Consider the following 15679-nt stretch of genomic DNA (forward strand, 5'->3'; position numbering starts at 1 on the left):
TTATTTTTGAATCCGATTAACCAACGATTCAATATTTTAGCTTATTAAAAATAATGAGGCATAGATCACGAAACAAACCTCTAAATTATTAAATTAAAAGCAAGAAATCCACCTTTTCTGTTGACCTGTAAGCTCTGCTTTATAATCTGGTAACACATGCCAAGTGGGTGTCAAAATGACAGCAAATAAATAAAAAAGAGTTTACTCACAAAAATCAATACTGCAACGAGGCTTGAACGTACTGCCATTATTATTAGCGAGGAAACGCATTTATTAAAATACTAAATAAATAGTTAACTCCCTCTGTGTTTTGTAAAGTTTAAAGCATTCCATTCGCTGCATTATCAATATGCCTGGCCCAGGTTCGTAAAACATAATACTTGCAAATTTTACAAAAAGTTCGAATTGTGGTCACCTCTACCCACTAATCAGTCAGAGAATACCATAAAGATCTTCCATTTAGAGATATCTTAAGTTTTTTATACATAATAATTAATAAGGGTGTTCTTATAGGAAGACATTACCGCGGCAACCGTAGAGCGCCGAATCCAAATCCGCCGAGTCTATCGTCAGTGGCGCGGGAAAACGCCTTAGCTCTCCCAGAAGACAGTCCAGTTCTGGCAATTTTCAAAGATATATCATTAAAGCTGACTGCGCGTCAAGACAGACATGAGAGGCTCGTCAAACTATCCAGAGACATTACCATTGAAAGCAAACGGATCATTTTTGTCCTTCATTCTGCTATGACGTGAGTATTCTATAATCACAGTCAAATATGAAATATCTCAATACACTTTCTGGGATTTACTTAATAATATTTCTACATTTTCAGTAAAGAATCAAATGCAAAAGTCCTAGCAGATGCCAATGATCGGATTCAAAAGCTTATCAATGGACCAATCAAAAGCATTGGCATAGAGCTTGAGTTCAGTCCCGCTTACTTACACTTGCGGGCTGTGACTAATGGCTTCCAAGAATTTGTTGAAGCTAGGACCATGTTCTCTATCATGGCTACTGGTCAGATCATCACATTCCCAGAGGTTCAGAAGGAACTCGAGTTTGTGATCACAGAGAATGATGAACAACGGAAAGTGGTTACAACAATAACTGATAATGATTATATGCTGGGTTTGGCTGATCTGACTGGAGAGCTGATGAGGAAGGCCATCAACAGTGTGTCCACTGGTGAGAGCGAGGACTGTATCCAGGCCTGCCAGCTTGTGAGGGACTTGTATACTGGATATTTAGGTAATATTGAGCTCACAAAAATATTTAATACAATTTTACCATAGCGTTGGAACCCTGAGGGTTCTGGACATTTCGGTCTATGCCAAATTTTGAGTACTTGCCCTTGAAGCCTTGATGGGGTTGGGAGACATCCATCAGGATGCTCTGCCTGTACTCATGCATGTGACTAATCAGTTTTTCAATGTTTATCCACATGCCCAAAGAGCAGAGCATAGAGCAAAATTATAACCTTGAAAAATATACTTAAGTACCTGTAATACATACAGAACTACTTTAATTTTTTATTTCCTTGTGGGTGTTTTTAGCATTAATTTTGACAAAAACAGCATTATAACACCATCCAATTTCCCATAGGTATCACAAACAACCGCCACCTGCTCCGAAAGTTAACAACAACTCGCGCTAACGTGAACAAAGTGGAGATGGCGGTGTACGCGCTGCGCGTGCGCGGGTCGGGCCCCGCGCCGCTGCTGGGCCCCGGCAACCCGCCCGCGCCGGACATCGACGCGCCCACCGGGCTGTCCGACGACGAGGGATACTATTAACGGCCAAAGTTTACTTAATATTACATTAGGTGGCAAAGAAATTGAAGAAAGAAAAGAGGTTGGTGTTCGAGAAAGTACGAAGATGTAGATTATCAGGCCTATTGATGCCATTTAAGACTGATTGACATGTAAAGTTCTTTGTCACCCATTTCTCTTTTAACTTTCGACCTGCATTGCAATTCTACTACTATTGTTCTAAGTTAAGAACTTTTACAATAGTCTCTAGTGTGTCTCTACATTGCAATGTGGACTTTCTCTCATTGTTTACCTAAATGTGATAGATGTTAAGAATGTAGTGTTATTCTCTAAACATTTTAAATGTGAAGTATTATTCTGCATTTTATTACGAACCCATAGAAAAATCTCAGAGAATAGCATGCATTAGTAGAAAACTTAATGTATTATTATAAAGGATATTACTGGAATTGTAACTTATTGGATGGGCCATGCCCTAAAAAAGTAAGATAAGCGTAATAATCATTAAAAATATGTCTCTAAAACAGTATTTCTTATGTTTCCTCTCTCTGATTATCACATAGTATATAGTACATAGTATATACCAAAAAAAAGGTTAATACCGTTTGGATGATGTGTGGGCAATATTGGTAATTAATACTCTGCGAATTCAAAAATAACATTTATTGACCACTTTAATCAAGGTTGCGAGAAATCTTGGCTTCCTGTGTGATCGCTGGGTGGCTGCCACTCATCCGACTCATCAGTACCATAGGGATCCTCCTCAGCTTCAGACTCTGACAGTCCCATATCTTGCCTTTGGATTGTCTTTCGCACCCTTTTCCCCGTCACAATCAGATCGCGAGCTGGAGAATCTTCATCGCTCTCTTCTTCATTATCCGAAACCACTCTCGTTTTCTTTTGCTTCCTTTTTTGTGTTTGACCTGATTAAATTAATGTCACTTTAAAAACTAAACACTTACAACGACATCTTTTTCGTAATCATGATTTATAAAAGTAACTCCTTGATCCATTAAAACTCATAATCGTAATCGACACTGTCACCATCTGAGTCTTCGACTTGAAAATGGTCGTCGTAAAAGTTTACGGAATGTGCGTTTATGTAGAATACGTTGCCGTGGCGTTCAACCATTTGTATACCTGTTGAAGACGATTACATGCATAAGTAAACTACTATTCATTTATCTAAAAAAACCTAATTTATGTTTTAAGAAACTAATGACGAAAATGGCCGTCCTCTTTCTTCTTTTTTTTTTGAACTCACGCATTAAGGTATTTAATCCTTGTGTCGCGGGGCTGCCACAAACATTCAAGTCATATGCACAAAGATACCCAGACTCAAGATAAGCATTCGTAGCTCAAACAAACGCGTGTCCTAAGTGGTGATCGAACCCGCGTCGGACCGTCGCCGTCGTACCCAGTGGGTTTGCCTTAGTGGGTAACCCCAACCACTCGGCTATCCGTGCAGTCTTACGTCTTACATATTTCACTGCATTGCATATAAATTAAAGAAATGGTAAATTACGCGACAGTAATAATTTGAAAGGAGGTCAATATTAGGGCTTTATTAGCATGATACCTGGTCTGCGCGCCTGTGCGTGTGGGGCGTGTGGGGCGGGCGGGCGCGCGCCGGGCGGGTGCGTGTGCGCGTCCCAGTGGCGCGGGTCGCGGCGGCGGCAGGCGCGCCCGTACGGACACGCGCCGCGCGCGCCCGCGCCCCAGTCCGCGTCCGCCGGGTGGCTGAACTGCGACAAGTGCTGCGGGTTGCGTCTGCCAACACGTAACAAACGTAGCTTAAACTGGTTGCCTGCTAGGGAACGGCTCAAGCATTCAGTATGACATTCTACATAATATTTTGAATGACCAGAATAACATTAATAAATGACAAGCAAGTAGTTTCTTCTTTTCACGGGCAAAGCATTAAACGCATTAGCATTTAGACATGTTGACGTAAAAAGTGCTTTTTCATTGTGGCGAGAACATATGGAATACCTTTTCTATACTATTTTCCTGATAATCTCACCAGAAATGTGATTGCTTAACACTAAATAATATTAGAAAACGAATTCACTCCCGCTGTCCGTCTGTCCTTAGTAACCCCTATGTATTCTTAAATCTTTAAAACTACGCGACAGATTCTGATAACTTATTTTGAGATAAGTTAGGTAAATACTTCAAAAGGAAATTGTAAGTGTAATCAATGCATTATATTATTAAGCCGCTGATAATTTAAGAGGCTTCTAATGTAATGCCATTTTCTTGCGCTTTACTGACAAAAGCTGGTTGAACACTACGAGATACCAGTATCCAATCAATTGTATAACATTTGACAAAACAGCAGCTAACCACTTCTTTGCAGCATAACTAACATCTCCCGCGATCAGAAGGACTCGTCATACGCTTTTGCAAACGGAACACAACAATAAAGGATGTAATAAAATAGAAACGAATTTGTAGATTTTTCTAAGATTTATTTATATATACTATCATATAATTATTATTTTAACATAAATATATGTAATCGCAATATATAACAGTCAAATATAAATAGGGCAATCTTGGAGTTACGGCCTGCTGCGAAGTGCCGCTGCGATCTTATCTCCAGACACCATTATAGCATTTGCCAAATTATCCAGGGACTGAACAAGCTTATCCAATCCGGCAGACTTCTTCAGCTCAGTCTCTACCTTCTTCCCTTCCATTTTCATTAATCTTTCTCTCTCTGCCCGCAGTTGTCGCAGCGCATTTGTCGGCCTCACTTGACGAAGCCTTAGTTTTGGGCTGCGTCTTCGTGCTGAAAAATATATTTACACCATTAACGCTATGTTAATTGTTTATAAGAATACATATGTGATATAACTTGTAAATACTTACGAGAGGAAGCTGACGCAGCTGTGTCTGACAAGTCTGGTGTCAAGCTCGGCAACCGATCTACAATAGGCTGTTCTGCTCGTATGTCGTAGCTTGGTAGAGGATTTTGGGATGTACTCGGCCCTCGAGATTCCTATTGAACATAAATGTAACAGTTTTGGTAGATGTATCAGTAGAGAGACAGATAATAAAATTATAATGAGGTAACTATTAACCAAAATTTACCATGGTAACATTCGGATGAATTCCTGATTCCTGGTCGCCACTTTCTGCAAAGCTGTTCTCACCGATTAGGGTGAGCAGTCTTTCATCTAGCTCTGAGAATGGCGACAGGTCCACTCCACCACCAGGACGGTTCGCAGAAGCGTTCCTTTGGGCAACGCTTTTCTTTAATGCATACTTTTTATCACACCAAAACTGAAAATAATTTATGACGAATTGAAATAAAACATAAAATTTTTATTCTAATACATTTTCATATCCGTATTCTGCAAAATATTTATAAACGCAGACTTACTTTAGTCCAAGATCTAGCGTCTTTTATTGCGCCACCCAAAGCATTTAAGGAAATGGCGACTTGCTCCCACTTGATCTTGGTCTGCCGGCGAGCTTGAACACTCCTCATATTTCCCCTCGCAAGCCCTGGGTTTTTTTCCAAAAAATCTACCAACTTCTCTAATTGTATTTGTGTTGGTCGAGTTATTTTAACAGAACTGAAAGAAAAAACTACATTACATAATTTAACAAAATATATTAAGAACATTAATATTAAATATGTACTTACGCAAGTAGATAATGGTAATATATAAAAAAAAAACAAAAAGTAACATTAATTAAAACTCACTTGAAAAAAAGGATTTCAAGCCGCAAACCTGGAGTAAAAATATTCAACCAAAAAGACCGATAAACCATAAAGTTTAATTTTGTTGATGACATACTCAACCGGATATAGCTTAAGTCACTGATAACAGTCGATCTTTGTTTTCAAATCGCTTTAATTCGGTAGTACCATTTAGAGTGAAACTTGAACGGAATCAAGTGCGAAATAATATCAAAAACAGAACCAAAACATTTTGCTTTTGCTTTAAAAGAATAAAATAAACGAAATCTCTAGGAAGCAAATAGTATCAAGTTAAATGGCTCAAACTTACCTATAACAGTTAGCACCATACAAGCATCTCTCTCGCGCTGGTCGATCAGGCTTCGCGGGTGACGCATCATCTTTGTCTTTGCTGTCTGAATCTGATGAAGCCTGGAACATGCAGAATTATCGAATTAAGACTTTACAAATAAAACAAAACACATGACTAGCTCAAGTTGTGAGAGCATTTTAAAACAAATCTGTTACCTGTCCATTGCTAGGTCCAGCCACTGAGGCTCCTGTATCCACTCCATCGTCAGGTTCCGTCTTAACCTTCTTTACATCAATTGGACTAGTTTCCCTGAAGCTGTTACTCCTCTTGAGAGGAGTCTTAGCATCAGGATCCAAAGGCACTTCATACTCTTCTGTAGGTTCTTGGTCATTGTCTGAAAACACAAATAAAAATAATTATTTTACTTTAGTAGTGTTCACTAAATTTTTTTTTAAGACATTCACAAGTTATCATATTTTGAAACTTTAAATACATTCTGGAACTAAATAGAAAACATGCAAAAGAATATCTAGATGTTGGGCCATAGGCCCTAATGACAGATATTATGTTGAATTGTACATTTTATTCATAGAGCTATAGTCAGTAAATAAACATGTGATCTGCAATCAGTTGAGTTGTATACTACTCACTCATTATTGATGGTGAACATGAGCAGTTTTGATCTGCATCTTCCTCATTATTCTCAAACTGGATTGTTTCTTCACTGTCTTTAGCAGAGTCCCTAGTATCAGCACTATTCTCCTCTGTTTCCGATGCTCCAACATCTCTTGCTTCCTTTATCCTAACTTCTTTGGTAACTTCATCAACTATAGGAGTTTCTTCTCCACCTTGACTGGGACAATTTAGAACTTCATACCAGAAGTGGTTTGGTATGAGACCAAACCTGTCTCCGTGATAAAGAGACACCGTGCAGTCCTGCTGCAGCAATTCCTTTTTATCTGTGTCTTTTTTAATGAAGAAACAAGGGTTCTGATGAAGCTAAAATAAAGTATATAATTACAATTATTTTCAAATCAACTGCCAAATTCAGAAAACAAAATAATGTTATGTACTGCATGGCACTTAAATGTTTTTAAAGTTAGTTATAATTTAGAGATAATGGGGCTTAAAATAATTTTTAATTTCAATTCATTTCACAAGTGTTCTTAGTAAGTTCTCATATTATTTTTTCTGTGTATGTGCTCTTTTAATGACATACCGCCTTCAGTGTCACAGCATCATCAGTCACCTCTAACTCAGCGTGGTTCCGAGACACCCTCTTGTCAGTATCATCGTTCTATTGGAAAAAATGATAATATAAATAATTTGCGCCATGATAAAACGGTATTTTATTTATTTGGATGCGGTAATAATCTTTTTACTTAATTGCCTATCTAATTGGTTATTAAGAAAATAACTTACGTGCAAAAACTTTCCTCTACCAATGACATGAACACCGGTCGACAGTTGAATTTTAGACGAGCTGCACTGATCATCTATTCTTATTAATTTAAACACCATTTTCTCAGAATAGGATCATACAAGAATTGTATACCCTTATCAAAAACAATGCGTGGGAATGTATAAACACAATAAACAATACGGTTTGACTTGACAGCGCTCACGACCACAACACCACATTAAATTTCGTGGTCGATTTGAACCGTTTTATTCAGCATTTATCTTACTAATAATATGTACCTAAGTGAATTATAACAGTATTGAAATAGATTTGGTTATCTTTTTTCGGTTAAAATTTGCAATGATTTATTCATAAGAACCATAATGATATGATTGCGTATTTTGCGTAGAGCGCTAAACGGAATTATCTAAGTTTCAAATCTGTCATTAGAAATGACAGTACGACAGCTGATTATTCGTTACGTTCACTGCTAACAGTGTTAGCAATAATTTCCGATACTTTATATTTACAATATTAATATTAAATATTTTATTGATATTGTTAAAATAAAAACGAATCATGCGTTGAAGAACGATCATCTTAATTAAATTAAGGAAAAAATATTAATTTAGAACAAATTATTAGAAATGACTAACATGTAAACATAACGTAACTTGCTAAGTGTCAAAATTCTGAAAAGAAAATATTAAATCATATATTTTCTAGTGTTTAGTGTTTACATCGACATTTAGACTATTAAAAACACAATGATTAAAACGGCAGGCTTAGGCGCTCACAGGCCACTATCTGGGCAACTATATAAATACACAAATGTTGTAAAAGGCTGGCAGCAGCGGTGGTTTGCGGTCGATCCCGAAACGGGTGTTTTATCTTATTACCTTTTTGATGGGCCTGGAGACACTATCCAGCCGGGACAACCTGCCAGAGGAGAGGTAACGCATATTTTTGATATTTTATGTTAAATACGACAACTTCAAATATTTAAAGTTATATGTATCCTGTAGCCATTGAGTTTGTATGTTATACATGTTTTAAAGATACATATAATAAGCCCCTTGTTCTCTTGCTCCCCGTTTGTGATAAACAATGATAATTTAAAGTCTCAGTACCAGCCAATAAGTGTTAACATGTCTACTAAAGTTGCAAAATTTTCACGCCTTTTGTGCTACATATTCCAGGCGCACTTAGCAGCAGCAGTGATATGTCCTAGTGATGAGGACTCCCGTACCTTCACAATCAACTGTGCTTCCGGAGACATGCTCAAACTAAGGGCTACAGATGCAAGAGCAAGACAAGAGTGGGTCAATGGCCTCAGGGCTATAGCTGAAATACACACAAAGGTATAAAACCTCATTCACTGGTGATTTGTCTCTGGTTATTAGACTATAGAGAAAATAATCAAATGATTACAATGGTCATGACAAATACTTTTACTACAACATTTCAGTGTCAATTAGTTAAGCTTAAATTCCTGTTATTACATGTATGTATGCAGCTTTTGTGCAAAATTTAATTCTAACTATATTTACGATTGAAACAAGTTTTAATGTATTGGTGATTGTGTGATCGCAATTAAATCTAACATGACAGCTTCTGTGGAAAGACTACAAATAGATAATGTGAGCCAGAATAGTTATCTGTCAATAGCCAAGGCAATGTTTTATTTTTATTTTTCTTTAGCCATCCTAACAATAAATATGAAGTACTTAGTTCTGAGCTTCTAGTGTGCTGCCCATGTTTGATTAACATCTTTGGATTTTACAGGCCATGGGCGCTAACCCACCACTGCAGCCTCGGGAACAACTAGCAGTTCATGATGCCATGGCATCAGCAAGACAACAGTTGCAGGCCACAGAACTAAGGTATTAATATCATTTCTATCCCATCATGTTTTGTATTTATTTTTAACATTTTATGTATTCAAACAAATTAATATTTAAAACATGGAGTATCTTATGTGAATATGTTTATTGGTGTTTTCTTATGTATGTTTAAATAATAATTATTGTATTATTTTCAGTGATGCAGCTCTAGCAAGGTGTATAGAATTTTCCGATTCACCATTTCCTCATACAGACCCTGATTTATTGCTTTTGAAGGTAAGTCAAGACATACTTATTATTATTATATTAATACAGGTCTTCCCTGTCTAATCTTTAACTAATTTTATGTTAATTTTGATTAAAAAGCAAGAGAACTTATTCTTATTTCTAGGCAACATCAGCAGCCAGTATGCAGTGCTTGCTCCAGTGCCTGGGCATCCTCCACCGACAACAGCAGTATGCTACAGTCAGTGTGTCCAGCAAGCACTCGGAAAATGACCATCATTAACCACAGATGTGTATAAACTAAGAGATAGAAACGTGATTACACTATGAAATACTATATTTGATGATGCTATTTACTTGTATTAAATGCTTTATAATTTACATTTCAAGTTTGTTGTGGTTGATACTGGTTTTTGTTTGTATTTTAAAGCTATACGTAAATCATCTATTAAAAACAAACATAATATGGAAAGAAGTAGCCAACTTGTATTTTTGAGTAAGAGTATATTTTGATGGAAAAAATTCATATTGAGTATTTGATATGTAGAGCAGTCTGTAAGTAAAAATCAAATGTAATATTTCATGGTGTTCTAGGTATTTTATTTATAGCTTAAAAAGACAAGCATTGTTAACATATCCTCATGTTTTCCCTGTAGCTTATACACTGTTGTATCGTATTAATTGTAAATATTTTATGTAAACTATGTCTTTAATTATGTTTAATTTAAAATGTAATTGATATATTTCTACACTATTGTAATTTTTAAAATTTACCATCGACGGAAATTGTTTTTCCAGATATGTTGTATGATTTTTAGGTATGTCATGTTGGTTTATTTGTATGTACCTAATTTTTAGAAAATAATGGCATCTAATAAACATCTCGGAACAATACTACTTACATTTTATTTATTTAAATCCAAAGTGGAAACACCCTCTCCACGCCCTGTTAACTCGACTATCGAAACGACCTAAATTAAATAAAAAAGTCTAAAACCCTAAACTTCAATGATAAAATGAACGTTTCGAATTAGTTGATTATCTTAATATGAATTTAGAAAATACGCACCGCTTACGTTTTGCGTGTGAAATCATTTGTTTCTATATATCACATACCTTAAAATTGTATACATACTTATATTTTAATTTCTAATTCATTATACCTTGGCCAGTTACACATCGATAATGTGTGATCAAGAATTTAGGACGCAGCGTATTGACCGACGCTATCCTAATCAGAATCAAACGAAGTGAGTTACATAACGTTGACCTCATTTCTTGCGGACAGTTGTTTTAAAGCCTTTTGCATTTTATGTATGAGACTCTGCTGAGATGCTTACTTCATTTTTGTACGGAAAGTATTCAGTAGCTTTTACTTATGTGCCTACCAGGGTGGGCTATACCATTGTTTATTGTAAGGAGCAATTATTAAGACGATGCCAGAAATATCGTGCAAGTTGTCATACGTTGATGGCGATTATATACCCGAGCTGCGCGGCTACAGAATGTATTTATTGCATTGCATTTAATTGCTGTAATTGGTTTTTCACCGTTGTAATTAAATAAATAAATTGCAACCTGCATGGTATCCCTCGTAACGTCTAAATGGACCCTAAACGTACTCTAAGTCGACAACGTTATTTCGAAAGAATTTATCCCAACTTTTGGATTCAACATTGGGACGCCTAAAGGTCAAGATTAGCATTTTCCGATTACATTAAAAAACATTTTTTTATACGATTCGTAACGTTAAACTAAGTGTTAAGATGGGTAGATTTAAAAGCAGTTTCATGGGCTGAAAACTCTATTGCGGCCAAAAATACAAGAAGGTATATTATTTTGTAATTTTTAAAATTAACTTTCTACGATAATTGTTCTTGCAAGAACGACCTAGTGCGACAATTGATAAAATTAATATAAACAATATAAAAAAAATACATCTCAAAACTTCAATAACGAAATGAACGTAACGTATAAGCTGAGAAACAATAAATAATTATTGAAATAAAATGAAAATATCCGCATTTGCGTCTTTTTTTATCTAAACTCCAGTAAAGAGGTATCAAGCACTCTTGTAATAAGACCTACGTTTTGAGTTTTTAATCTTTTGTTTCATTTATTACATACCTTGACATTTTGTACATCTATTTTAATTTCTAATTCATTATATCTTGGCTAGTTAAAAATCAATAATGTGTGACCAAGAATTTAGGACGCAGCGTATGGACCCACGCTATCCTAACCAGAATCAGACGAAGTAAGTTACATAACATAACGTTGACCTCATTTCTTGCGAATAGATGTTTTAAAACCTTACAAATTTCATTTATGAATAAGCCTCTGGACGCAATGCTACATCGCTGACATCCTTTACCTAGGTAGGTACTAATTTATCTCTGTCTATTGTAACACTTTCTCTTGCAGGGCTTGCTACGACAATTACTGCGACTACTACAGATGCCAAAGACTACTAGGAGAGGTTGACGACTGCAAAATATTCAAACGTTATTTCGAAACAATTTGTCCCAACTTTTGGATAGAACATTGGGACGATTTAAGGGCAAGAGGAGCATTTCCAGGTCCTCTGTAAAACAAATTTGTATTCGATTCGTCACGTCAAAATAAACGAAATAAGTAAATATTGATTTTTCTACTTATTTACCGATCTAAACTGACTGAAGTCTTCGGGATAGCTACTACAAAAAGCAAATAGCGGGATTAGATTGGAAAAGATTAGGCGTTAAGGTGAGTAGAATTAAAAGCAGTTTTGGAATTAACACATTTATTCCCTAAAATCACATAATTGCGGCCTAAGTAAAAATAAAACTCGCATAAATTAACTTTGTAATGGTGCTAATTTAGAATACTTTAGATTCTGCCGGGGAAAGTGCCCTCTGAGCGTTGGGTGTCCCACTTCTCCACCCATTCATTGGGGCAGAGAGACTTAAAGGCGCGCTGGAAGTAGTAGCATGGCTCGTACTTCTCGCCGCGGACCTTCTGGCAGCGGTGGAAGTCCAGGTAGCTGGAGTAGCAGTACCTGAGGAATTAATTTAGAATTGTACTGTACTGTGTGCAATTAAATACGTCGCTGGTAAAATCATTGATTATTGTTAATAAAATAGTATAAATAAAGCTTCACGTCTATTTGTTTATTATGTACGTGTGGCGATTAAAAGTAATGCTATTTTGTTTACTTCAACAATAACATTTCTGTTTTTTTTTTAAATTAGCTACTCATTCTGTTCTAAATTTTAAAGTTGTATTAAACAGTGCAGCAATGGTGCTGGGTTATCGTAATTACTTTAATATAATATTAAAATATCACAACTTTGCAATATATAGTTTGCAAGGTGTATTTATAGAAAAAAAGATTGGTACATACCTTAACAGTAGAACTTCGTCCTCTCCAGTGCCGAAAAATATATATAATGATGTCTTTTATACTCACAGATCGATGCCAACTGAGCGACTGGTTTACATAAGAGTGCATAATCAATAAAGTTCATGTTACCTTGTCTGGTTCTGGTTAGGGAACCGCGGGTCGAAAGGTGCAGTTTTGATGTCGGCGGGCGATTTGATCATCTCAGGCATTTTGCTGCAACGAAACACAACCTAGTCATTCTCATAATTCTTTATTCAGAAATCTCTTTCATAATGAGATTTTATTGGGCATCTAGTCATACTAATACAATAAACATAGTTTATAATAGTAAATAAAAATGTTAATTATGTAAATACATTGCAGAGGTCACAATAAAAATCTTAACCCTATAACTCTTAACAAGTAAATTATTTCACGAGAGGTCTTGTTTTCCGCTCCTCTTCGCATGAAGTCTCCCTATACTTCTTTACTTCCTGCATGTAAAGAGACCAAGCATCCTTAGGTGCATTGTCTGCTGTTTGTTCATCTATTGCTTTAGCTTTTTTAACTAAACCAGTCTTAAGAACTCTGCCACCACGTCTCTTTCCAATAAAAGGCAATGTTGGCTTCTTTATTTCTGGTTTCTTTTCAATTGGTTCAGCCTTTTTAGTTTCCTCCTGCATCCTTTTGAACATTTCTAAGAAACTGCCATCATTTTTAATAGGTATTGGACCAGGCTTGCTTCTAGATGTGGAAGCTTGCATAAATTGTTCCGGTGTAGGAAGTAAGTCTGCAAAATTAGGCCCCTCCACTTCCGGTGGATCTCCATACTCAATGTCATCAACAGTTGTGGATTCAACTGCGCCAGGGGGAGGTTTGACTTCTTTGGGTGGTGTTTTAGATTCCTTTACTTTATCTTTTTCCTCTTGTCTATTCCTGTGCATTTTCCAAAAACGTTTTCTGTCAGCCACTGTGAACTGCCCGCGACGCTCGTCATCACTAGGGCTTCCACTGCGACTGCGTGAACGAGAGCTACGAGATCTGGATCGCGATTTCGATGCAGCTGGGCTAGCTAAATGTTTGCCTTTTCCTCTAGATTTTGATCGTCGTCGTGAAGACGATTTGTCTTTACTCAACGATCGCCTTTGAGATCGACTTCGAGAGCGCGACTTTCGCTTTATCTTTCGTTTAGATTTGGAGCGTGAGCGTCGAGGTGGGGTCGATGAGGTCGACCAACTTAACGACCGCGATCTAGACTTGCGATGGCTTCTAGAACGTGACCGTTTACGCTTCGAATGTCGCACAGACGGCGTTCGCGATCTAGAGCGTGATTTTGAGCTAGTTAATGACCTTCTACTATATGTTTTGGGAGGTGTCAAAGAACTCTCTCTGGCTTTTTTAGATTGGGTTTCAGATTTATCCTTATATTTCTTAGGCACTTTAGGTGGAGGAGTATGTGAAGACTTGTCAGCTTTTTTGTTTGAAGGTGTTGCTTCTTTTCGTTTACGGGGTGGAGTAGTCACCTTCCTAGGCTTTTTCACATTTTTAGAACGAATTTTTGCTTCCTTGGCCTTCTTATCACTTACTTTAGGAGATTTACTTGACCTATCAACACTTGGTGTTCTATGGGATTTAGAACCACCTCGAGAACCTGAGGAACTTCTATTTCTTGGTGGTGTTGAATGATCGCGACCTCTACTCTTACTAGATTTTTTCCTATAAGATCTCTCTGAAGCAGATGAGTCAGATGACAATGACTTCCTTTTCTTGTCTCTCTTGGACGGCGAACGGGAATATGATCGTGATCTGGAGCTAGAACGATCACTGGATGAATATTTTTTATGTTTTGACGACTTGCTTCTTGATCTGCGACTATGACCGTCTTCGTAGCTACTATCACGTTTTTTCGAGTAGGATGTATTTTTTCTGTCATATGGAGACACACTTCTCGAGTTGGTTCCATAAGATCGCCGTCGTTCATATCTACTGGATTCAGCAGCGGGAGAGCGAGTACGTTCTCGAGTTCTGGCAGTGTATTCATAGCCTGCTTGTTGTGTTTGAGCTGAATAAGCTCTAGCCCCTGGGTACTTTCCATAATAGGCTCCGTCTATTTGCTGGTAGTAGCTAGGGTCGTAGTTATAACCGTAGCCTGGCGCGTACGCCTGGTAGTCGTAGGGCGGAGCACCATACTGGCTGTAGCTGACCCCTGTCCAGGGGTCGGTGGTGGGCATGGCACGGGTCGGGGCGGTGGGCGCGGCGTAGCCCGGCGCGCCCGAGTAGTCCGCCTCAGCACCCGGCGGCCCGCCGTCCCACGCGCCGCCCGCGCCGCGATACGAGGACATACTTATCAGAGTCCCCTCGCATAACCTGCGGCAGTTTGTAGGTGCGCACACACCTACAAACAGAACAACTTTTTGGTGTAGTCAGCAGCTCTACATGTACCTCGCTCGAGAGACAACCTTGCGATTCGATTACATTTTTCATGTTTCGTTGTAAATAGTTTTATGACGAGGATCAACAAATTACGTAACCCGAAGACGGAGCGCGTAATGCGTCGATAAAGCATGCGTTACAGATGAAGCAAATTATACAAATAAAGAACATTAAAGATATACCTCTGCTGTCATGCTCACCTTTTTTCAATATAGCCTTTTCTCAATAATAAGTTCAACAGAAAATGGCAGCGCACACATTCGCTACTTAAAACCCATAAACAATAATAGAAAAATAGAATGGCAATATAGAGTAGCACAAAAATTCTGTTAGTCGATTTTAGTTGTTGGCCTAAATGATTTAAATTAAATTTAAATTATAGCAATATTTTAAAGAAAAAATACCTAATTTATAAACCAAGGACAAAAAGTGACTTTCTAGCGAAAGAAATCAATTTTGATTAAATTTATTGGGAAATAAATAAATTTTGAATAGAATAAATTACTTTATTTCATGTTGTTATTTTAGTTTAATTGCCACCTAAGCAATCAAATATTCAGTCTGTTATGAAATGGTTGTGAAGGTTCAATACCCAATACTCAATCATTTATTGCGGTTCGTAATGTACATGAAGGTCTAAA

At 37.2% G+C, this 15679-nt stretch overlaps 5 protein-coding genes across 7 annotated transcripts; 2 read left to right on the top strand and 3 right to left on the bottom strand.

Moving 5' to 3' along the window:
* Positions 1–147: 147 nt before the first annotated feature.
* Positions 148–2298, top strand: LOC113498067 (translin-associated protein X-like). The gene is made up of 4 exons (XM_026877970.1): positions 148–362; positions 514–748; positions 833–1248; positions 1603–2298. The coding sequence occupies exons 1-4, from the start codon at positions 350–352 to the stop codon at positions 1791–1793; spliced, it is 855 nt and encodes a 284-aa protein (XP_026733771.1). The 5' UTR covers positions 148–349; the 3' UTR covers positions 1794–2298.
* Positions 2299–2417: 119 nt separating this feature from the next.
* LOC113498027 (aprataxin and PNK-like factor) lies at positions 2418–7618 on the bottom strand. Of its 3 annotated transcripts, XM_026877911.1 has the most exons (9): positions 7196–7618; positions 6993–7070; positions 6424–6772; positions 5989–6167; positions 5792–5892; positions 5158–5353; positions 4866–5057; positions 4644–4773; positions 4265–4563 (listed from the first exon to the last, which is right to left on the bottom strand). In XM_026877911.1, the coding sequence occupies exons 1-9, from the start codon at positions 7292–7294 to the stop codon at positions 4334–4336; spliced, it is 1554 nt and encodes a 517-aa protein (XP_026733712.1). In that variant the 5' UTR covers positions 7295–7618; the 3' UTR covers positions 4265–4333. The 3 variants fall into 3 exon arrangements, with proteins under 3 accessions (XP_026733720.1, XP_026733730.1, XP_026733712.1); XM_026877919.1 differs by lacking the exons at positions 4265–4563; positions 4644–4773; positions 4866–5057; positions 5158–5353 and adding exons at positions 2418–2692; positions 3349–3539 and having other exon boundaries at positions 7196–7617; XM_026877929.1 differs by lacking the exons at positions 4265–4563; positions 4644–4773; positions 4866–5057; positions 5158–5353 and adding exons at positions 2598–2909; positions 3349–3539 and having other exon boundaries at positions 7196–7617.
* Positions 7619–7846: 228 nt separating this feature from the next.
* LOC113498081 (oxysterol-binding protein-related protein 11-like) lies at positions 7847–10141 on the top strand. Its single transcript, XM_026877996.1, has 5 exons — positions 7847–8128; positions 8375–8536; positions 8961–9058; positions 9217–9295; positions 9411–10141. Exons 1-5 carry the CDS (start codon positions 7943–7945, stop codon positions 9525–9527), a joined length of 642 nt encoding a protein of 213 aa, XP_026733797.1. The 5' UTR covers positions 7847–7942; the 3' UTR covers positions 9528–10141.
* Positions 10142–12009: 1868 nt separating this feature from the next.
* LOC113498088 (cytochrome c oxidase subunit 6B1) lies at positions 12010–15344 on the bottom strand. Its single transcript, XM_026878006.1, has 3 exons — positions 15239–15344; positions 12756–12839; positions 12010–12281 (listed from the first exon to the last, which is right to left on the bottom strand). Exons 2-3 carry the CDS (start codon positions 12833–12835, stop codon positions 12113–12115), a joined length of 249 nt encoding a protein of 82 aa, XP_026733807.1. The 5' UTR covers positions 12836–12839; positions 15239–15344; the 3' UTR covers positions 12010–12112.
* LOC113498073 (serine/arginine repetitive matrix protein 2) lies at positions 12858–15232 on the bottom strand. The gene has a single exon (XM_026877983.1). It carries the CDS (start codon positions 14945–14947, stop codon positions 13034–13036), a length of 1914 nt encoding a protein of 637 aa, XP_026733784.1. The 5' UTR covers positions 14948–15232; the 3' UTR covers positions 12858–13033.
* Positions 15345–15679: the final 335 nt, after the last annotated feature.

Source organism: Trichoplusia ni, chromosome 1, assembly GCF_003590095.1.
Source record: "Trichoplusia ni isolate ovarian cell line Hi5 chromosome 1, tn1, whole genome shotgun sequence".
NCBI lineage: Eukaryota > Metazoa > Arthropoda > Insecta > Lepidoptera > Noctuidae > Trichoplusia > Trichoplusia ni.